General features: G+C 37.6%; 2 protein-coding genes across 5 annotated transcripts; one reads left to right on the top strand and one right to left on the bottom strand.

Annotated features, from left to right (window-relative positions):
* Positions 1 to 1,210: 1,210 nt before the first annotated feature.
* LOC121989396 lies at positions 1,211 to 11,055 on the top strand. The gene is made up of 2 exons (XM_042543422.1): positions 1,211 to 1,675; positions 10,380 to 11,055. Exons 1-2 carry the CDS (start codon positions 1,272 to 1,274, stop codon positions 10,867 to 10,869), a joined length of 894 nt encoding a protein of 297 aa, XP_042399356.1. The 5' UTR covers positions 1,211 to 1,271; the 3' UTR covers positions 10,870 to 11,055.
* Positions 11,056 to 11,315: 260 nt separating this feature from the next.
* LOC121989395 lies at positions 11,316 to 23,657 on the bottom strand. 4 transcript variants are annotated; one of them, XM_042543420.1, is made up of 5 exons: positions 23,491 to 23,657; positions 17,004 to 17,075; positions 13,771 to 13,802; positions 11,948 to 13,567; positions 11,316 to 11,867 (listed from the first exon to the last, which is right to left on the bottom strand). In XM_042543420.1, coding segments are annotated over exons 3-5 (2,025 nt in total). In that variant the 5' UTR covers positions 13,772 to 13,802; positions 17,004 to 17,075; positions 23,491 to 23,657; the 3' UTR covers positions 11,316 to 11,463. The 4 variants fall into 4 exon arrangements, with proteins under 4 accessions (XP_042399354.1, XP_042399352.1, XP_042399355.1 ...); XM_042543418.1 differs by lacking the exon at positions 17,004 to 17,075; XM_042543421.1 differs by lacking the exons at positions 17,004 to 17,075; positions 23,491 to 23,657 and adding an exon at positions 23,017 to 23,469.
* Positions 23,658 to 23,905: the final 248 nt, after the last annotated feature.

The following is a 23,905-nucleotide window of genomic DNA, read 5'->3' as shown; positions in this document are numbered from 1 at the left end:
ATAAGTAATGAGCGGTATCTAGCAACACATCATTACTACGCAAGTTACAAGAATGTTGAGATCCAACATCACCTTGTGACTACTAATTGTGACTCCTCACAATATATGACAAGTGTCCTTCTATCCTAGACATCTAAATTGATCAATGTGAGGCATAGACCGTGTCATTCTCTAATCAATCTAAATCTTGAACTCCAAGTAGACTCACTAAATCAAATGAGCTCAATATCTCATATTGACTCATTTAGGCATGGCCATGCACTTCGTGGTCTCACTCTATCAAGAATATCGATGTCACTCTCGTTATATAGGAGGGATAGATCCCATCTACATCACTCACATCCCTCCGCATAATTTGTTACATACCCAGTAATTGCCTTTATAGTCCACCCAGTTACGAGTGACGTTTAACGAAACCAAAGTACGTAACTCCTTATGTAAGGATCCATGGTGACTTCAGGTCCAAGGACTAGTAGTCATACTAATAGCCACATGAGAAAGTATATGATACTCATATAACGATCCATGATACTTTTTCATGGCGGGTCATTCAGTATACATTTTCCAATGCATACCCATGTGTCAACTTGATATCTCTATATCCATGACTTGTGAGATCAAGTCATCGAGTTGACCTACATGCTAGTCTCGTCGCATTAACATTGTCCCTGAATGTTAATACTCGACTAAGAATGATTAAGAGAAGTGTTCCCTATATCATCTCACTATCGGTTCAACTAACCGATTGATATAGGTAAGAACCCTCTACTTAAGGACGCTATTATACTTAGTTTATTTGACACCAATACAAGTAAGCATAATAACCAAAAAATCAAATGCCTTTATATATAAGAATATGATACAATGAGTCCATACAACAATCATCAAATGATTGGCTCTAGGGTTCTAATTAACATTTTGCTGACGTGTTGGGCATAAAATATTACTCGCGAATCATCAATTACCTAAACCAAATAAAATTTTTATTGATAACCTTAAATGAATAACTAAAATTATCCAAAATAACCCCAACAAAAGCACCCTTTTGGTAATATACAAAATCAGTGACATGTTAAATCGCCCTATTTACGCTTAGACTTTCATTTTCCATTAGAGTCAATATTTAAAATAATAATAATAATAATAATAATAATTATTATTATAATATTCCCACCGTTGTTTTCGTTGAGGAATATCTCAAATCCGATTCCTATCTCTTTGCTAAAAATGGGTATTTTCCCGTTGTGCCCTAAAAAAATATCTTCTTCCTCATGGCGTTTCTTCTCCCTCTCACCGACGCAAGCGCAAACCCCGTCGTCAAACCCCGACCCTTTCGTTGGACGATCAGCGGCGCGGTGGATTCCCGCAAGAGACCCCCGGCCCGGTGCCCTGCCCGTGGTCTGGTCAAGGACGAGGCCCTGGGGAGGGTGATTAGGGTTTGTGACCCTCTGTGCGGTGCCGGCAGCAGCTTCGTCCTGTCTCCAATTCTTTCCTTTCCACTCCTCGGTAGCGCTTCGCCTTCTTCGCCTCCGTCTCCCTCACTCAAGCCGCAGCAGGAGAGGGACGAGGAGGAGGAGAAGCAGCAGTATTATGTTAACATGGGGTATGCAATTCGATCCTTGAGAGAGGACTGTCCTGATATCTTCCAGCGGGAACCCAACTTCAGCATTTATAGGTTCGCTATCCCTCTTTTCTTCTGGTTTTGGTTTATAGAAAAATGATTTTTTTAGTAATTAAGTGATTGATTTGTCGGAATTAATTTGATTTTATAAGAGCCTCTGAGAAGCTTCTGTTATATGCAAATTAAAACTGTCTTCCAATACTTGAGATAATTTGGACCTCAATTGGGGAATTTGGTTGAAGGTAGGTAGGTCAAGATGAGTTTGAACAGAGGGAGGTGAATTAGTTCGTAAGAATTAAGTGCCATTCGGATGAGATGGATCTAGCTTGACTGAGATGGGAAAAGCTCGGGACCAAATGGCCTGGAAGATTGCTTGTGATTTTGTTTAACTGGAGCCTGGAGGTTCAGCAATGAGGGAAGAAGGTTCAAGGCACGGGTGAGTAACAGAATTGAGTAATGTGAGATCAAAAGTAGATTGAAATGGAGATGGACGACAAGTTGTCGCCTGGAATCACACTAACCTCTAGGGTTACTATTGCATGGGCCCCTTTTGTGGGTCTTAGAGTCAGTGACCATCCAGTGGTAGAGTCCCATGTATCTATGGCCTTTAGGTTTAATACATCCTATCCATCCCTGGGACCTTGATCTTTAACTGGCTTGACTAGATGTGTATGCTTTCTACATTCTTTGCATCTAGAATACACGCTATTAGTGTATTCAAACTACTCGATACCCGTCATGGATACACAACAACATCTTAGCAATCCACGGAGATAGTGGGTAATCCACTGATTGATCTGACCAAACATTTGTAACTTCCCCATTCATTGCAATACTAAATGTGAATTCAGCTCTGTTCAAAATCTTAGTTCCCCATCATGGACACGTCAACATCTCAGTGGTCCTCAGAGATGGTAATTTTGCCCACATCATGACAAAATTGGATATGCGGCACAAATTGAACTTATGATGACATTTAGTTTGTACAACAGTCCTATCTGAGAACTTCTGGAGTATAAAGCCATAACTCTATAATCAAAACTATATTAAGAGAAGGTAAAAAGATGTGAACCAGTAAATTACTCATATCTTACTAATTTTCCAAATACTTGCTTGGGGATAGCAAAAATTAATAGGCAATCCAATTGAAGCAATTTCACTGGTTGATATATTTTCGATGAAATGATCTTTGAGCCAGATATACCTTAAGAGAACTGGAACTTGAGCACAAGTAAGTCTTGAAGATCTTACCTTCCTCCAAGAGATGGATCTCCAAACTAAGTACAGTATATATAGATAGAGGCCTTGGCTTAGAATGCATAAGTTACTATCAAGATTCCAGAACCTCTGCTCTATCTGAATAGGCTATACAATATTGTGGGAGATCTGCTTAGAACATTGGTTCAAAAACCAAGTACTAGCTAACCAGATCGATCAGTTCCACTTTAATAAGCTCTTGGGTTTTCTGCTGTTGAAGTTTGCAATGGACCTGCCCTCCTCATAAGGAGTGAAAGAACCATTTGAAGTAAGGTTTTGGTGCAACAAAAACAGACTATTTTTGAATAAATCAGTGCAATAAAATAAACCAGATCATAAACTCTTACATCTTCGTTGGTAAACTATAATGGAGAAAGATCCAACTGAAGATCATTATTCATGACATCATTGAGATGGTTGATATTAGTTCAGTTATATCATGCATAATTTTGACATGATCTAGTTAGATAAAGTGACTTAAGCAAGAAATTGTCTTGTTGTTGCAAGACTTCTGGTGAATGCCAAATATTCAAGTAACTATTATATAGGGCTATGACTTGTGAGATTTGAACTGCACATGCTGCATCATTAGAAATGTCCCAAGGCTGGCTGCCAAATGTGGTAGCAATGGTTGAGATGCTTCCAGAAAAGAGATAGTGGAAAATCTAATTGCCATATAGGGAATGCTTGTCTCCTTCCAGAATTTGGCATGAGTTGGGAGGTTTCCCAGCAAAGACGACATTGAAACTTAAAACTAAATGCATCTTGCTGATAACACTTAGGTCCTTCCACATGACACGATCTACATAGTTTTTGGGAAAACATTTTATTCTATTGCTATTCATCATTTCAATGCCATTCCAAACACATTGTTTATCTTTAGTATTAGTGTTTATGACTAGCAATCAAATATTGTTAGCAGCAATTTCCAGTCCCATTGGTCGTTTTTAAAGGACATTCGTTTTAAAAACTTTTCTTTTCAATTCGAAATATCAAAGTAGCAGCGGAAAGAAAATGAAAACAAGTAAACTCGTTCGGTTACTTGGTTCAGAGCTTGTGGCGACTCCTACTTCAAGATCCGCGATCCTTGATTGCACCATTGAGTAATCCAGTAAAATTCCTTCTTCTGAAAACTTTGGAAAAGAGGTAATGCATACAGTGAAGTTAATACAAAGAATGCAAGCTAAATAAAAATACTGACAATACAACAACGAAGATCGTCGGAGCTTCTTAGTGATGTAGCTTGCACGCTGAGTGGAAGATCTGAAGTAGCACTAGCAGCAACGCAGTAGGACAGTGGAATGCAGAATATTACTTCGGCTTGGTGCTTGAAGCTTGTTTTTATAAGTGTTGATCGGTCGATTGAAAAACCATTCGGTCGACTGAACCCTTTATCGGTCGACTGAGCACTGTTCTTTCCTTCGGTGACAAGATCTGAATCTTTGCATAATTAAGAGCATTAATTGTTCGGTCAAGTGATCCTCTAAGCTGCCTTCTTCGTTGCACTCCGAATTTGCTTCGACGTCAATGCTATTTAATGTTCAATCGACCGATCCTTGTGTTCGATCGACCGATTTGCTTAAATTCCAAGTTTGTCGAGATTTTGATCTTCCAAGTTGTTTACCAAAATGGGTTTGGTCGACTGATCCTTGGGTTCGCTCGATCGATCTCCTTAAATACCAAAAGTGCTCTAGTTTGCTCCTCTGTGTCATGTCAACTTGATTCGGTCGACCGATCCTCCTATTTGGTCAACCGATCCACTTGGATTCTGCAGAATAGAGTTAGTCTTCACAGTAGGATAAAATATCCTTATAACACAAAGTTAATACAGTAGTAATGCATGAATAGGAAAAGACAGTAAAACTGTCTTGATCTCAACTTGGAAACTTGCCAGTTTCTTCAGTTGGATCAGCGACCTAGGGTTTGTCCCTTCTCAAGACACGACCTCCTTGTTGCTCCACTCTAGTTGTTTATCTCAATCTACCAGCCAAACATCGGGTTCTCCAGATCTATTTGGACTTTTCTGCCTAGCCGCGACTAGGGTTTTTCCAGTTGAGTAAATATCCTACACACTTAGTTAAATCATCAGATCATAACAAGACTTAACTTAAATCTTTGATAGCATCAAAACTCGGGTTTAATTCTAGTGCACCCTGCACCAACAATCTTTCCCTTTTTGATGTTTGACAACCAAGGTTCACAGTTAAATTTAAAATATGCAGGGATAAGTAAACAAACATTTTTCCATAACTCTCCTCCTAGCTCAATAACTCCCCTGAATTTATACCATAATATCTCTCCTCTGACACATCAAAAAACTGGGGTATCGATAAACACCAAATCTGAAAATTTTCAAGGGAAACAACCTCTTGCAAAAAGTAGAGTAAGGTTACATACAATGAATCCTTCCCCGGGACCCCGCATAGCGGGAGCTTCATGCACCGGGCTCCCTTTTTTTTTTTCTAATTTCAAATTGATTAAGATTAATTAATTATTATTTGTATTTATCAATTAATTTAGGATTAATAATTTATTAGTTAAATTTGAAGTAATTTGAAAATAAAATAAGATGATTAGTTTAAGTTGTAGATCAATTTTAGATTAAAGTAACGTAATAATCAGTTGATTAATTTTGAATTAACTAATGTTAATTTTGCATTAAATTATATTAGCTGAAATTATTAAGATCATTTAAACTCTTATTAAATTAGATAATTTTTGAATTAATTAGGTTGATTAAGTTGAGAGTTAAATTTGGTTAATTTATTGTTAAATTAATTTGTTTTGATTAAGAAGATTAATTATGATTAATGTTGATTTAAATGTTTACTTTTAGATAATTATTTAATTAATTTAGATTAAAGTAATTTATTAAATTAATTTCGAATAAAAGGTAATTTAGTAATTTTAAAATTAATTGATTGATTATTGGTTATAAATTTGATTAATTTATTAATTTTCTTAGTTAATTTTGTTTCATTAATTAATGTTAAGTTTATATTAAATTGGTTTGAATTATTAAGAATTCTTGAAAAGGTTGTTTAACTCTTGTTAGATTCAAACTTAGCTTTGGGTTAATCAAGAAGGAATTTATAAGGTAAGTCTCTAGACTGTGGTGAGTCACAATAGACATCATTAGAGTAACCACATATGAGATAACTTTCCAAAAATGACTCTTCCAAAGAACTTAATAGGTTTTGGTCTAACTAGCTCATGTTTGACTGGGGTAGCTTCGGTCATATTTGTTAGGACCCATGCGGCCGACAAGAGGGGTGAATTGCCTGAAAACAAAAATGAACCTTTCCCGACTTTCAACTCGATTAGTAGCACCAGTATAATTATAACAAGTAAATTAAACAACTACAAAATAAAAGAAGAGGCAAAGAAATTTACTTGGTTACAACTTAGGTGATTGTTAATCCAAGACAAATGAAAAGCACTAAAAGTCTCCTTCGATGAAGGCAGAGAAGCCTCTTACACTCGTTGAACGCTCAGACAATTGCTAGGAAATGAATACAAGAGTTGATGTTGATTTCTTACCTCTAGGGGTCTTTTTATAGTCTTGGAAAATTCTATCCGGGGCTAGAAGACGCCTCCAACAAGCTGGAAGGCGCGTCCAGCAAGGCAGGCGAGGATAAGACTTTATCCTCATCAACTTGCCCCGTCTAAGGCGCCTTCAAGTGATTGAAGGCGCCTTCCATGAAGGCTTGAAGGCGCCTTCCACCAAAAAGGCGCGAGGGCGCCTCTTGCAACGTTGGAGGCGCCTTCAGCAGCTCCAACAGCTCCGCTTTGCTCTTCCGCTGCTCCGTTCGCCTGGGTGATTTCGGCCAACCGGAATAGAGCTCACTCGAACTCATTTTTCGGCCTTCTCCTAGAGTAGGCTTCTTCCTTGGCTTCTTGTCCCTCGAACGTCGTGCACGTCCTCATCCACTGGTGTACTCTTTCGCAGCACCTCGTCCCTCGGATGCACTGAGCCCGTCGATTTCCTTCCTGTGTCATCCTTCTCACTAGCTGCGTCTTTCGCTCGACTTCTTGTGTTCCTAAGCTCCCGGAAACTTAGACACAATGATCAAATACACAGGATCTAACTTAACTTGGTTGACCACATCGAAATTTCCACGGGGTACTAACAATATCTACTAGGTCCAGTGCACCAAGTAAAACACATATGATTCAACCTAGACATGCATTCGATAAGGTTTCCTTGGCATACTATCATCTCAATCCATTCCGATGCTATGTTATTAGGGTTTGGTAAGTCTTTTTATTTCTAACCATTCCTAATTTAAGCAGAAAAGTAAATCTAAACCTAAACATGCATATTCAATCAATCAAGTAGGATGAACAATTAGTAGAATGAACAATTTTTCTATTCGCTCCCCTGAGTCATAGCTTAGATATGGTATGTCTAAGAGATGGATCTAACTCTTGGGAACCAAATATTTATCCGGTTCAATTAGTTTAGTTAAACATGATTTAGGTACGGTACCCATGCTTGACTTGTTTTCTAATGTTTTGACTAAGTAAAGACAAGTATAATTTGTTGGTTGTGTTTGGTTTATATTTGATTCCGGATTTGTTGTACACGGCTCGTTGAGACCCAAGAATCATGTTTCGACATTGGGATCCCAAGTTGAACTTTTCCAACATCTTCTTGAGTCGCTCCACTTGACCTTTAAGGTTGGAATTTTCTTACTCAAGTTTTGCAATTTGAGTTGAAGTTCCAACTTGAACTTGGTTAGTCAAGTGATTCAAGCTAACTTGCTCCTTAAGGTGGTTAATTTTTTTAAATAGTAAGTATTTTGTTCCTTGGATTTTGTAAATTTTTTAAACAAGCATTTAGGCTGCGTTTGGTAGCCTGTAATCTACCTTGTAATGTAATCCAGATTACATTACAAAGTCGATTATTTTGTTTGGTTGATTTAAAACTTGTAATGTAATGTAATCTGGATTACAAAAGGTAGTGAAAATTTGTAATCTGGATTACAAAGCAAATGCTATGTAATCCGATTACATTACGAGGTCATTGTTTCACCAAAGTTTAAATGCCGAATATACCCCTAGTCTGTTGTCGACCGGCGCCCGCCACCGCCACCGTTGCCCGCTGGTCGTCGCCCGCCTGCCGTCGCCCATCGCCGCCGATTGGCGAAGACGGTGGCCTGCTGCGGCGACCGACGGTGGCCTGCTGCGGCGACCGACGGTGGCGGCGGTAGCTGGTTGTCGATGACTGCCGCAAACTCCGACAGAGATGTGGCATTCGTCGATAGAGGTCACAGGATATTTTTGTCATTTTATAATAATATGAATTACATTCCTTATAAAAAATAATGGATATCAAACAAAAGAATGTAATCACCTTTGTAATCAAAGATTACATACATTACATTACCAAACGTAGTAATGTAATCAAGATTACATTACATTACATTACAAATTTGATTACATTACAAGCTAGATTACATTACACCCAACCAAACGTAGCCTTAATTACTTTCAACATTTCAGACTTCGAATTGAAAGTTACCTTATTGGGTCTTTCGAAAACGGATACGGATCCGTGACTTCTCTTGGACTCATTGTCGGACTCTGACTCGTACTCATCTTTAGACTCAGATTCGGACTCTTCAATTTTTGCCATAAATGCTATATGACTCAGGTGCTTTAGTTCTGGTTTTGATCGGGGCTTAGCTTCCTTGTTTGGTCTTGAATACAAAGCTAACCCTTTCTCGATCTGACTCAAGTCTGTCTATTCATGTAATGTTAATTTGCAAAATAGCCCATCTAATTTAATAATGGAAAGATTCTTTGAAACTTTATAGGCATTTACAATAGATGCCCATAAGGAGTTTCAAGGGAATGAGTTAAGTGTGTACTTGATAATATCACGATTCTCTAGTTGATGGCTGATGATATGTAGTTGGCTTGCCGACTTACCATCTAGCATTTTAATATTTAGTAATGAATTTAATAAAAGATCACATTTTATTGCCTTTGTGTCGTTTGCCCCTTTATGTAGTTTGACTGACGTATCCCACAAATCTTTTGCATTGTCGAAAGGCCCGACTCGGTTTAATTCTTCTTTTGATAATCCACATTGTAAAGTGTTGAATGCCTTTGAATCAATTTGTATTTTCTTCTTTATTTCTTCGGTCCATTCCTCCGGGTTGTTGACTGGTGATGTGTAACCGCATCGGATAATGAGTCATTGGTCAATGTCTGTTTTGAGAACAACTTCCTCTTTTTCCAGTATGGGAAATCACTTCCATCGAATATAGGAGGATGCACGGTGGAGTATCCTGCAGAATGCCATTTGTTCCTGCACCAAAAATTGAGAAATAAAAAGAATTTCCAAGACTCTTGTCTTGGGATTAGCAGTGCGAGAAAAAGAAGAAAAGAGAATATAAAAAAATTCTTTTTAACAAAAAGAAAAGAAACGATTATTAAAGTGTTCGAAAAATGTTAAGTTAATTAGAAGAAAAGAAAATATAAAAAAATTCTTTTTAACAAAAAAGAAAAGAAACGATTATTAAAGTGTTCGAAAAACGGTTAAGTTAATTCAGAGCAACTTGACGCTAATACCAATTAAAGGATTAATAGAAAATGATCGATCCTTTAAATTGCCTTTTTCGCTGCGATCCGAATCTGTTTCGACATCAATGCTATTTAATGTTCGGTCAATCGATCCTTGGGTTCAGTCTACCGTTCTGCTTGAATTCCAAGTTTGTCGAGATTTCGATCTTTCAGGTTGTTTACCAAAATGGGTTCAGTCGACTGATCCCCTTGTACCAAAAGTGCTTTGCTTTGATCTGCTCACTATGTCAACTTGATTCGGTCGACCGATCCTCCTGTTCGGTCGATTGATCCACTTGGATTCTGTAAACAGAGTTAGTCTTCAAAGTAGTATAAAATATTCCTGTAACACAAAATTAGCACAGTAGTAATGCATGAATAGGCAAAGACAGTAAAATCTATCTTGATCTTAACTTGGAAACCTGCCGGTTTCTTCAGTTGGATCAGCGATCTAGGGTTTGTCCCTTTTCGGGACACGACCTCCCCGTTGCTCCACTCTAGTTGTTTATCTCAATCTACTAGCCAAACATCGGGTCCTCCAGATCTGTTTGGACTCTACTGCCTAGCCACGACTAAGGCTTTTTTGGTTGAGAAAATAGCCTCTATACTTAGTCAAATCATCAGATCATAATAAGATTTAACTTATCTTTAACGATATCAAAATTCAGATTTGATTCTGGTGTACTGCCCAGCAATTTTTTTCCTAAACAACTATCCTGCTGATGTTGCCTTCCCGGAGGGAAGACTGCCAATCAATAGTAAATCATTTATTTGGTGTCCATGTTTAATCTTGTACTATGAAGTGTTCCTTATCTCATCGGAAGATGTATTTTATTTATATCTGTGCCAACTTATATTTAATCAGCTCACATTTTATTTTCTGTATAATTTATAGCTACCGGGCTAAGATACATCTTTTGTTGTGGTTCAGGGATGATATTGTCTTCAAAGATCCTTTGAACTCGTTTGTTGGTATTGACAATTACAAACGTATATTCTGGGCAATAAGATTCACTGGGCGTGTTTTGTTCCGAGCTCTAAGTATTAATATCGTGAGTATATGGCAGCCTGCAGAGAATGTAATAATGGTTCGCTGGATTGTTCATAGTGTTCCTAGGGTGCCTTGGGAGAGTCATGGCCGGTTTGATGGGAACTCTGAATACAAACTTGATAAGAATGGAAAGATCTATGAACATCGCGTGGACAATGTTGCTCTTAATACACCAACTACGTTCCGGGTATTGCCTGTAGAGAAGCTGATTCAATTGCTTGGTTGCCCATCGACACCAAAACCGACATATTTTGAGACATCATTGTCGAATGGCATTTCTTGCTTGCCCTTGTTGTTTAGATTCTCATGGATCAGATCCTACTTAGCTCTTCACCTAGTTTTTGCTTACAGATGTGCCGCAAAGGGCTGAAATATCTCTGTACCCCTATACCACACCTATCCGCTGGCTGTATTGGGATTTTGTTTAGTAGATAGAACGCATTATCTGTATATATATTCATGGGATTGTTGCATATGCTGAGAAAGAAATGTAACATGGAAATTAATAATGAGATGCTGGTAAAATCTTTGATACCAATATTAGCATTTTCCTTGATGTAGAAGGGTTTTGTTAAATTGTTTTATTCTTCTATCATCAATTTGTCTTCATTATCCTGCCCATCGAAGTGGTAGCTACTTCATTTTCATATATATATATATATATATATATATATAACTAAATCCATTGCCAACCAATCCTCCCACTTCACTCTCCAATCTTTCTTCAGTTCGATGAAGTTGGTAAAACTTATTGTCAAAGTTAATATATTTATATTTTTGAGTTCTTTTAAAATCAAAATAAATGGATGTGCTACAGAAGATCATTAGAGTTCATATATCTAAGAATGGAATATATACATACACTCGTATACAGGATCTCATATTAGGTACGTTTGATACAACATTTCTAAGCACTAATTCTAGTGATGGAGGAACAAAAAAAGCTATACTTTTTATACATATATCACAAACCAAATATGTCATTTGAATTAAAGATGGACGTAGCACTAAACTGCCTGGCATTCAAGTCTCCACCATCCAAGGCAGAGCTAAACCGATCCAGCCATTGGGTCGAATTGTGATTTTCTGTTTCTTCCACCCAACCTGAAGTCATATCTATGTCATCAAGAATGATAGGATCAGCATCTGCAGCCTTTCCTTTCGGTTGAAGCTTAAGATTGTAGTGAACATAGAGAAGGTCACTTAGAGCCTCCTTATTCAGCAGATTGCGCTTTTCTGAGTGAATCTGCTGAATTGAACTCCAGTTTCTCTCATAGATAGAGGAGGCGCTGCAGACCTGGCTAAGTATTCTCACCGCCACTCGCTGTAGACCAGGAGCTGAATCACCATACTGTTCCCACCACATTCCTGATGTGTAAAATGAAGTTAACATGCTAAGTTTTAAACTTACAAGAGCAGGAAAGGATGCTAAATTCATGAATATATACCCGGGGATGTGGTGTTGCGAGCTTCTTTAGCCAAATTGGACCCAAACATCCCTTGTGCTTTTTTAAATATATAGATCTGTTGTGTGATATCTTGTCTCAGTTCAGGTATCAGTAGTAGCTTGTCTAGAACAGTGAGGAATTGTTCCTTTATGATCCCAAGAAATTTCACTTCGGGATTGTATTGTATGCTAGGATTTAAATATGCTGCTGCAGCATGGAGTGGTGAGTGAAGCTGGTTTTGCCACCTTGTATCGACTATATCGAGAAAAGTCTTGCATTTCCCTTCGTCCATTATGTAGTAAGTCCTTATGAACTCCTTGGCCCTTGTCATAGATTCATATATATAACCAGTTGCAGGTTTAACCCCGGAGACATCCCTTAACACTTTTAAAAGAGGTTCAGAAACAGCTGCAAGTTCTTCAACTACCCCCCAAACTTCATTGTCATCTAGGATATCCACGCAAGAGGCACTTTGAGGTCTGTTTGCATAAGGAGAAGATGAATAGTCTGGGCTATTGAACATATGCTTCAACCTTGTTCTGTGCTTCAACATTGACTGCAAGGTAAGAAAGTTTGATGCAGACCTCGTAGTGCCAGAGCAAACAAGATCCTGACCGCCTGTGAACTTTCTCATTAAATCAAGTACCCAGCTATGATTGTAAATGAATCTCGTGATGGATTGTGCTTGCAAGATGCATCTATTCACCCAGTCGATGCTGGAAAAATCCTCCAGAATTAAATTCAAGCAATGAGAAGCACAAGTAGACCAGACGATAGTGCTGTAGTTCTGCATCATAAGATTTCCAATGCTCAAGTAATTTAAAGAGCTATCTGCGATAACTTGAACAACATTTTCAGGGCCAAATTCTTGAATGATAGAATCAAATAAATCATAGAGGCATTTGGTATTTTTGAAGTATGCAGATGCATCAACAGATTTGTAGAAAAAGGTTCCTAAAGGAGATGAGATAAAAAAGTTAATTAAGGCTCTTGATTTATGGTCTGTCCATGTATCGGCAAGGATAGTGCAGCCAGTGGCTGCCCAGTCTTTCTGCATTTCTTTTATTTGCAAGGTGACCTCAGATTTCAGCTTCTGCAACCATGTTGTCCTCAAAGCTTCTAATGAGGGCCCTCTGAATCCTGGACCACCAAGAGCTTCCAGCATAAGCTGATATGAACAAGAGCGGGCCACACTGAAATCCAACTTGTTTTCAAAGAAGAACTCGGCGATGCATCTCTCTGCATCAAGAGACTGTGGTCTGATGGCAGTGCATCCTGTAAGAATTTTTGGCACAGGAGGTGAAATATCTAGCGGGGGCATAAGAGGTTTAATACTCGGAACTAATGCAGGAAATATAGTTTCAATCTGCTTTTGCCTTTTAGCAGTGGAGCTGCAAGCATCCTTTCCCTCTTCTTTCATTGTTATAATTTCTTTCACTCTTTCAGTAATTTCATCTCTGACTTTTGTGCATGGATGTACACCTTTTCTTGGCAAACGGGATAAATGAAACTTCAGTCTGCTAATGCCCCCGTTCAGTACTTTGAGGCAAAATTTGCATCTCACCTTATTTCCGTCCATCTTCTCACAGTATTCCCAGCACACATCTTTTTCTCGAACCACTGGGGTAGCCAATTATCATAAGCAATCACTATTTGATTTCTAAGTAGTGAAAAGTAATTGAAAATTCACTCATTATCTGGACCAGCATTAAAGATGAGACCAAAGAAATGAAGATGCAATATCTCAATCAAAACATGTTTTGAGTGCTCAAAATGACGCTTAATGATCGTCATAAAACTAAGAAAGTTTTAAAGAAACTTACTGATGCCGGTGGAACAGTATCCAATATGCTCTCTGCAAAATTAGAGCAAAACAAAAATAAACAAATATTACCAACGTCATATTTTACCGAGGATAAATCATCAGTCATTAGAGAAGATGGTAATTGTGAATCTGCTAGCAACAAGTAGAAATGAAAATTATTTTGTAGTACAAAATAAAAGATGACAGAACTCAGATAAAAGCTACACATTTGTCAAAAGAATTCCATGATGTTCAGGATCAAAAAAGAAACAAAAGAATGAAAAATTGAAAATAATATAGTGAAAAAAGAAACTCAACACACAAAGTAAAAGCATGCTGATCTTCTTAATTATTATAAGCTAATTTTATTTTTGGCCACTGACCACTAATAAAGTCCCACACATTATTTGGAGGTTCAAGGTCATTATATGTGATTCCTTTTACTAAATAATTACTTCTCGCAAGCCTTTAAAGAGAATATTGGTTGACATGCAACTGCAAATAACTAGGAGGAAAAAAAACATTCATAAGTACTTCATGCTTCTGAGTACTTTTAGTTTCATAAAAATATGATAGGTACAAGTTAAGTTTAGAAGAGTTTAGAAGAAAGTGATAATCAAGGAGATGCCTCAAGAACGTAGAAACTAGAAAGGTTTCATAGTATCAAATTTATAAGTATAAATGTGATTACAATATCTTTCTAAGTTATAGAGGGATCACATTGACAAGCCATACCATAAAACTTTCAAAAATGATTACAGTGAGGAGAGCATCAGAGATTAACCGAATAATTCAGATGATAAAAATTCAGTTTGGTATTTTGCTCACAACCAATCATAACAAGGCAACTAATAAAAATATATAGGGAAAAGATAGCTGAGACCATATTTTTATTGACTTTGGCAAAATTTATGTTGAAGTCAAACAATTACAGTGTTGGATTTTAGTGGCGAAACAAATATCTAGTTTATGTTTATGTGAAAATATATATTTGATGATGTAGTCATTGATGTTAGAGCTAAAATAATTAATGAGACAGGAAATGATTTTCTTATAACTATAAATTTTAGCACAGATCATCTATAAGTTCTTATCTTTTGATATCATACGATGAGTTCACCAATTTTATTCATAATAGACCTTCTTAATGTGCTTTATTTACAAACGAGGTTATGCTAACAGATGATATTTGTGAATAGATAAAACATGAATGAACTGTGAAGAGAAACTTTAGAAAGAAATTAAAGATTGCAAGTAAATAGAACTAAGGTTTAAAATTTTGACCCGTGCTGAAGATTCGGTCTTAGACCGGAATGATACGATTTCGGTTCCGTATCGTGCTGTGCCGTGCCCGGTATTTTTTAAATATAAAATATATTAATTAAAAAAATAAAATATTTAACATAAATATTTAAAAAATAAATAATATAAAAAATAATATTTTTAAAAAAGAAAAGATATGAAAATAGATAAATAAAAAAATAAAAAAATTATTATAATTTTTAAATTAAAATAAATGAAATATAAAATTAATTATATAATTTTATTACGGTTTAATAAAGTCTCTTTAGATTATCTCCATCATAGCTAGGAGTTGATTAAAATAATTAATCTAAGTTTAATTAAAAAAAATCCGAATTCCGACACCACTAGCGAGCTTGCACGACTTCGGCGCGGCCGCGGGTTACGCGACCCCTCAGCCATGGCTGCAGGGATTGCGTGCGTGACTACTCTGGCGCTACCGTGGTGGTCATGTGACCCCCTCTGACCCCCTCTGCAGCGGTAGGGTTGCGCAACGCCTCCGCGACAGTAGCGGAAGGGTTATGCGACCCCTTCGCTGTAGCCACGGGGTCGCGCAACAAGTAGCAGCTGTTGCAGGTTTGGTGCCGAGGTTGTGCCGGTGTCGGTCGCTGGGTGGAACGAGATGTTTTGCCCGTCTCAGCACGGTACTTTAAACCATGAATAGAACTAAAACTAACTAAATAGATATGGTTTAATCAAGGGAATAGTTAAGTGGGAAGGATTTGAAATTCTTTAACTCTTAGATGTCTTTGACTTATTTTTAATAGAAAGGAGATATTGATGAAAATATTAGAAAGAAGATAAAGACTGAGAAGATGAAATGCAAAGGAGCGTCTATAATTTGTGCATGGTCATCAAGTGCCTCTTATGCTAAACAAAAAATTTTGTGAGAGTATATTTATAAAAAAAGCCAATGCTCTAACTTTTAATGTTACCAAAAACACACATAAAAAAGAGAACTAAAAGAAGATGGTATAACACAACATGCTTTATATATCAAGGTGTTGAATAGTTAAGAAATAACATGTACAAAAAGTTGATATCAAGGAGACAAGAATGCTAAGATTAGAGTTAACTAGGAAATATAAATATTAAAACTTAATAATATCATAGAGTAATTAGGTAATAACTTTGATAAATGATAAAGTAAGAGGAAGCAAGCCAGTTGATATGAACATGTTGAAGGATGACTTAAGGAATTTATAGTTAAACGTTGAATTAATTGGTGAAAGATGAAGGTATAAGAAAGAGAGAAATATCAAAGAAAACTCTTGTAGTAAAAAGTTATGGGTTATTAATTTATTTGAAGATTGTTTGTGATATAATCTTACAGTGTTTAAAGGAGGGGTACAATTTATCTAGGTGACTCCAAACCGTTTGGTCTTACAAGATGATGGTGGTGATAACTTGATAAGTACTTCACAAACTAATATAGATAATTCATAATTGCAACTTTTATAGGCTACAATCAACCAACATATCCTCCTCTCATAATTTAAGCTTATTTCTCACAGATTTTAGTTGTAGGTCGACTTGGGCTTTATATGATTTGCAATACATAAAGACCTTTAGCAAACAATATTTTCATACTTGGATGTGAAACAGATTTAGCACTGATTGGTGGAACTGAAAGAATTATCCTATAATTTGTGGGGCCAATACTATTGAAAAATCTCTAATATGATCAACTCCAATAAAGTAGATGCATTTATTTGTTGTTCAAAACCAGTCTGTAGATCAACACTTATATGTTTGGAATACACAAGTCACTCAACAATGCAGACATGAAAAGAAAACATTGGTTTCAATTGGGAGAAGTGATACAACTTATATAATTGAAGACAATCACCTCCAACACCATAAGATGGATCACAAATACAAGCCAAAAAAAAGAAAATAGGTTATGTAATGTGATTCGATCTAAAGGCCACATGCACAAAGAGAACTAACACAATATATTATACTTCAAGAGAATAGTGTAGGTCTCATTTTGGTACGGCCGGCAAGAGGGGGTGAATTGCCCTGAAAATACAAATAGACTTTTCTTGAACTTTTGAACTAAGTTAGACAAACACTTGTATAAAAAGAAATAATAAACTAATTAATGAAACAACAAGGCACAGAATTTACTTGGTTTGCAATAAGAGGATTGCTAATCCAAGACGATGAAAAACTCACTAGAATTCTCCTTCGGGCGGAGTAGCCTCTTACAGCATTGACAGCTAACAATCAAAGTAGTAGAACAGAAAAGAAAATAAATTTGTTTATAAGTGATGATATCTATTACTGAGACTAGGGCTCCTCTATTTATAGCTTGTTGGTCAACTCTGACCGTTTGCTGACGTGGTAACTCCGGGTGCCTGGAATGACCCCGGGCGCTTGGGCGTGGATAAAACTTTATCCACGTTGCAACGGTTCACAAAGGATAGACTTTTTCTGGTCCGAGCGTCCAGATGCCCTTGCTCAGCCTCACGTTTGAGGAGGCACCCCTGAGTGCCAGAGGGTTTGGGCTCCCGGACCTGTAATGGCGCCCGAACAGTCAACAACAAGTTGACAGTCCGGATTCTCCTCCGTTCCAGCTCCGTTCGCTTAAGTGATTTCAGCCATCCAGAATAAGGCTCACCCGAACCCATATTTTGGCCTTCTCCTCGAACAAAACTTCCGCTCCGACTTCTCATCCCTCGGAAACGTTGTGTGCTTCCTTTTCGTCCGCCATCGTACTATTCTTTAGCACCTCGTCCCTCAGACGCAACGAGCTCACCGACTCTCTCCCTTGTCATCCTTCTCGGTAGTTGTATCATTCGCTCACTTCCTGTGCTCCCAAGTGTCTGCACACTTAGACACAAGATATCAAACACAGGACCTAACTTAACTCGGTTAACCACATCAAAACTGTTGGCGTAATATCCTTAGGTCAAGGTTGATCAGGTTGACTAAGCTCGAGTTGACTCAAGCTTGAGTCTTGATGTTTGGATTTTGATGTTTGACAATATATAGAGATTGCAGATACAATCGTCCGATTGGGGAGATTATTGATACTACTCCCCTCTGGTCAAAGACTAACCAGTTAGATGTGAAGAAGCGTCAAGTAGGTCAAAGGGTTGACCAGATACTTGACTGGGAAAGTCCTAAATTGAGGTTAGGCATTCGGAAATCCTGGTGAGTGAAACCAGATGAAAGACCTAGTGAGTGAAGCTAAACAGTTGGGAAATCTTGATGAGTGAAAGCCAGGTGAAAGACCTAGTGAGTGAAGCTAGGCAGGTGAAAGTCCCGATGAGTGAAGCCGGGCAGTAGAAAAATCCTAGTGAGTGAAGCCAGGTGAAAATCCTAGTGAGTGAAGCTAGGTGAAAGTCCTGGTGAGTGAAGCCAAGCAGATGGAAAGTCCTAGTGAGTGAAGCTAGACATGTGGAAATACCTGGTGAGTGAGGTGGGTCAAGGTTGACCAAACACCAGGTGTTTGGAAGTCCAAGTGGGTCATGGAGGACCAGACACTTGGCACGAGATGGCAAGTCCAAGTGGGTCAAGGTTGACCGGACACTTGGCACAAGGAGAAAAGTCCAAGTGGATCAAAGGATTGACCGGACACTTGGTGAAGAAGTCCTCGCAGGTCAAGGTTGACCGGATGCTAGGCACGAGCAGTTCCAACAAGTCACGATTGACCGAATGTTAGAATTGGGGGCCCTAGACTTGAGTTAAGCAAGTCAAAGGGAAGTCAATCGATCAGTCGATCGATTGAAGGTGTGTTGCGAAGAAGGCTGGCCTAATCGATCGATCAATCGATTGAGAAGTGAAATCGCGAGCACAGAATGCTCCCTAATAGACTGGTCAATCGATTGGGGCAAGTTTTCTCGCGCAGACGCGAGAGCACAGAAGAAGGCTGAATCGATCAGCCGATTGATTCAATCTCCCCAATCGATCAGCCGATCGATTGGGATGTGACCGTTGCACAGATAACGAGCGATGGACGATTGGGATGACGCTGATCTGACGTGGGAATCGATTGGGAGCATGCCCAATCGATTGGGAGCCCTAGAAGCACGAAGTATATAACTGTTGGTGAGCTTCTTCTCCGCAACGCTTCTTCCCGATCTTACTGCGATTCTCTCCGACACTCACCGTCGGACTTCGAGCTTGGAAGAGAAGTGTTGTTGCACTTTCCAAAAGGTCCAGAGATGATCTACATTAACAAGATCAAGCAAGAGAAGGTTTTTATTTATACACTTGTGTATTTTCTTCTTGTTTGAGTGTATCTTGTTGTGTTAGTCTTGTACAAGGTTTCTCCACCTCCGGTAGTTACCGAGAAAGAGTGTTTTCTTAGTGGAGAGTGCTCATGTGTGTAGATCCTTGGATTAGTCATCTCATCTTGAGGTGGATACCAAGTAAGTTCTAATGTTAGTATTACTTCAGTTACATTCCGCTACATATCATCATCAAGGAGCAAGCAACGAAGCGCGACGAGCTATTCACCCCCCCTCTAGTTACAAATTGACCCTAACAAAAACTACCTCAGGTATCTACAATCTCCCGCTTTTTGATGTGCATCAACCCCAGTTAGAATTAAGGTAAGACATATAATTAATAAAATGACAATTAAACTAGAATTTTGCAAACTACAAAATTACAAATATAACCTTCGCCTAGACTTAAACTGTCATCTCTCATTCTCCTCCTTTGATCACATCAAAAATAAAATCGGGGAAAAACAAAGTTAGATAAAAATTTGAAACTTTTTCTAAGGGTTAAAGAACCAGAATTCTAAAAAAAAATTTACAAAATATTTTTCTAAAAATATGAATTTCCAAGATTTAATAATCACACTTGCAAATTTAATTTAAAAATAAATTTAACACTTCGAAAAATTTTAAAATTTTTCTTAAGGTTCAATAGTAGTATATGAATATTCAAAAAAATTTGCACGAATTTTTTATAAATATTTTAACATAAATAAATTATTTTGTACATAAACATAGTTTTTGCAAGTTAAATTTTAAAAATTGATTTTTTTTTAAACAAATCTCCCAAATATTTCTAAGTATTGCGAACAGAATACACAACTAATGAAAAATTAAATTTTTCAAAAATAAGTTTTCGAGACTTTTTAGTTTTAAAAATATGATTTTCGGTAAATAATCCATACAAAGTTCATTATTTATCATAAAATTTACAAAAAAACATTTTCAAACATAAATTTAACAGTTCTATCGTTGTAAAAAAATTTAGATAAGAATTTCGAATAGAAACATTGTACAAAAAATGTTTTAAATAGACATGATGCTTTTCGAAAATGAATATTTAGAAATAGTTTTATTATATTTTTCTATTTATTCAAAATATAACAATAATTCTCCGAAAAATCAGGTTTTTTAAAAATACATATTTGAAAATTTTTAAATTTTTAATTATGATTTTTCAATCAAAAATTTATAAACAATTTTTTAAAATCGAAAAAAACTCTATAAAATTTAATACTAAGAGATTATTCGTTCTAGCAACAGAATAAAATTAATATTCTTAAACATAAAACATGCATAATCATTTATTTATACTAAATAAGATTTTAGGACCCAAATAAATTTTTACCTACACGATTGATAAGAAATTTCTTTGGAACGTATTTTTGCGATACTTTTCTAATTTGACCCTTATAATATTTCAAGTACCAATTTAGGCTTCTATAATTTCTTGAAGTATAAGAATTAACACATCCAGAATTTTTTGATTTTTCAATTTAGTTCTTCAATTTTTCATTTTTATTTTTTAGTTTATCATATATTTCTAGAGGACATGTATTCCATAAGATTGTTTTCAATTCTAAAATTTTATTTTTCAAATTATTATTTTTAGACTTAAGCTTATATAATGATCTAGTCATAATTTAATACCTGAATATAATTAATCAAGAGGTAGTAAGCATACCTCACTTGCCAGATCCGCTCTGAAGTTAGTTTCTTCCTTCTCGCTACTGGTTTCTTCTAAGGAACCTCCACCTTCGTCTATGCTCTCCTCCTGGTGACTTGCCATGAGTGCAAGTCCAGCGTACTTTTCCAGATCAGATTCTGATGGCGACTCATACCAAGTCACCTTCAGGATTTTATGTTTTGTTGTGCTTAGTCCTTTTTTGTAGTCCTTCTTCAACTTTGAGCAGTCATCCTTGATGTGCCCCTCTTCATTATAGTTATAGCATCTTATCTTCCTTGCTCTTCTCTTCTTGGCCCGTACTTGATTAAATTTATTAGATATAAAAAATTTCTTAACAAAGGAGAAAAGGTAGCCCAACTCCATGTGAGGATCAAAGATCTGATCACCTAGCTCAACAACCTTGGAGAAAAAGTAACAAATCGTGACTCTTTAAGTACGATGTACCCTCGTGAAGTTCTAAGAATTTTTCCCAGAGGCGGAGTTGTAACTTCCAAACCAACTGACCTCCTAGGGCGGAAGAACACTAAGCAGATGAAACTCTACTTTTCCATTAGCCACGAAGTCGACTTGTTCCTTCTTCGTCCACGCGTACTCTTCTTTATCGGCCCTGTGCTAATCCATAGGTGCTACAAAACCATATTTTATAATTAGCAAAATTCCAATATCGGTCTTGAAGAATACCTCTTTTTTCACGTTGTGAAGTCTCAAATTTAGGTGGGTATATGCGGGATCTGGCAATTTCTTTTGCTTCAGATGGCGATTAGTCCTTCTGAAGCAAGCTTGGCTCTGATACCACTTGTATGCCCCTTTTTGGTGCGGCCGACGAAAGAGGGTGAATTGCCTTGAAAATACAGACAGACCTTTCTCGAACCTTTGAACTAAGTTAGACAAACACTTTTATAAAAAGGAATAATAAAGTAATTGATGAAAGAACGAGGCACGAAATTTACTTGGATTGCAATCAAAGGATTGCTAATTGAAAAACTCACTAGAATTCTCCTTCAGGTGGAATAGCCTCTTACAGAATTGACAACTCACAGTCAAAGTAGTAGAATAGAAAAGAAAATGAATTCGTGTACAAGTGATGATATCTACTACTGAGACCAGGACTCTATTTATAGCATGCTGGTCAGATCTGACCGTTTGCTAACGTGGCAGCTCCAGGTGCAAAGGATAGACTTTTTTTGTTCCGGACGCCCGGATGCCCTTGCTTAGCCTCACGTTCGAGGAGGCGCCCCTAAGGTGCCCGGGGGTCTGAGCGCTTGGACAGTTCAGGTGCCTGGACTTGATCCAAGCGGCCAGATAGTCAACAGTAAGTTGACTATCCTGATTCTTCTTCGTTCCGGCTCACCCAAACCCATTTTTTGGCCTTCTCCTCGAGCAAGCTTCCACTCCGACTTCTCGTCCCTCGGAAATGTCGAGCGCTTCCTTCTCGTCCGCCAGCGTACTCTTCCACAGCACCTCGTTCCTCGGACGCACCGAGCCCGTCGACTCTCTCCCGTGCCATCCTTCTCGCTAGCTGCGTCTTTCGCTCGACTTCCCTCCTAAGTTTCTGTACACTTAGACACAAGGTATCGAACACGCACAGGGTCTAACTTAACTTGGTTGACTACATCAAAACTACCTCAGGGTACCTACAAATAGTACATTTAAAACTTAAAATAAAATTTTATAATACATTGTCTACAGCGCATAAAAGAAAAAATAGACCTTCTTAGACTCCTCACCTCTCATGGAAAAAATGTTTGATTTGGGCTGGGGCAACTCAGGTTAATGTTTGCAGCTGTAAACGATGCACATAAGCATGTGGTTGCCCAGTGCCAAAGTAGTAGTTTTGTGATTGTAACGTACTAATTGGGTTTAGCAACTAAAGCCATAAATAAACTACATGGTGATTTGTTTTCCCATTTTGCAGAAACTAAGAGCATGATTTGAACATTTCTATCACAACTAAAACTGTGTCAATAGTTTTCTTGTTGCCGAATTAGTGGCCGAACCAGGCCAAGTCTTCCCCGTAGTTTCTTCAGATACTAGCTAACTTAACTTGCAATCTCAAATTTGAAGGTCAACCATCTTGAGCCATGCCTTCGGCTCCAGATTTAGCAGCCACTGCGAAAGCCCAAACCGAGTACGTCTTCCTGTTCGATCCCTTCACTTTCAATTTTCCGCGTAGCTCAGCGAACAAATCACGACTTCGGTCAGAAAGTCCCAGTACGAGGTTAGCAAAAATCTCGTCGAGAAGTCATGGAGGTACCAGCATGACGAAACGAGCAAATGGTCAGCCAAAAATAACGATCATAAATCCATTAACAGAGTGCAGTGTCCAAATCCAAAAGAAGTTCCTTTGGACTAAAAGGAAGAAGCTTTGTGAGGGAAATAAAGTGATAAAACAAAAAAAATTCAACGGCAACAGAAGCTCCGGCGTCTGGACTCGGATCACTGTGCGATCCGAGCCCCCGGCAAATGCAGATAAATCTCCGATACTGAAAACTGTGAAGAGGGAAGGGAGGAAATGGACCTGGACGTGGAAGTAGACGCGGGAGAAGGAGGAGGAGAGATTTATCGCCAACAGCTAATTTATCGCCAGCCGCCGCGTTCTCGCCCAATTCGCATCCCCGAGGAGAAGGAGATTGACCCTGATCAAGGCTCTAATTATCGCGAGATGATAGATATTACCGGAGCCATCTCTAGGGTTTACTCGCTGGCCGATCCGGTCCTTTTTTTTCATTAAAAAAAAATCAATTTCTTTTCTATAAAATAAAATAGCATTTAAAATATTTGTTCACAATATTTGTTAATCTACTTTATTTTTTAAAATATTAACGGTGAGTAGTTTTTAAAATGTTATTTGGCCTCCGTATTGATTTATATATTAATATATGTTAATTCGTATAGAAATAATCGGATACTTATTATATTAATATTTTTTATTA

This window comes from Zingiber officinale, chromosome 6B, assembly GCF_018446385.1.
Source record: "Zingiber officinale cultivar Zhangliang chromosome 6B, Zo_v1.1, whole genome shotgun sequence".
Lineage (NCBI taxonomy): Eukaryota > Viridiplantae > Streptophyta > Magnoliopsida > Zingiberales > Zingiberaceae > Zingiber > Zingiber officinale.
The sequence above is the reverse complement of the archived record's forward strand: the minus strand, read 5'-3'. Positions and strand labels throughout refer to the sequence as shown.

What these genes read in the sequence shown, in the direction of transcription:
- LOC121989396 (XM_042543422.1), top strand. Translation starts at nt 1,272, where the DNA reads ATGGCGTTTCTTCTCCCTCTCACCGACGCAAGCGCAAACCCCGTCGTC. An exon ending in CCCAACTTCAGCATTTATAG is followed by an intron (nt 1,676 to 10,379) that starts GTTCGCTATCCC and finishes GTTGTGGTTCAG; the next exon opens with GGATGATATTGTCTTCAAAG.
- LOC121989395 (XM_042543420.1), bottom strand. An exon ending in TCGCAACACCACATCCCCGG is followed by an intron (nt 11,868 to 11,947) that starts GTATATATTCAT and finishes TTTACACATCAG; the next exon opens with GAATGTGGTGGGAACAGTAT.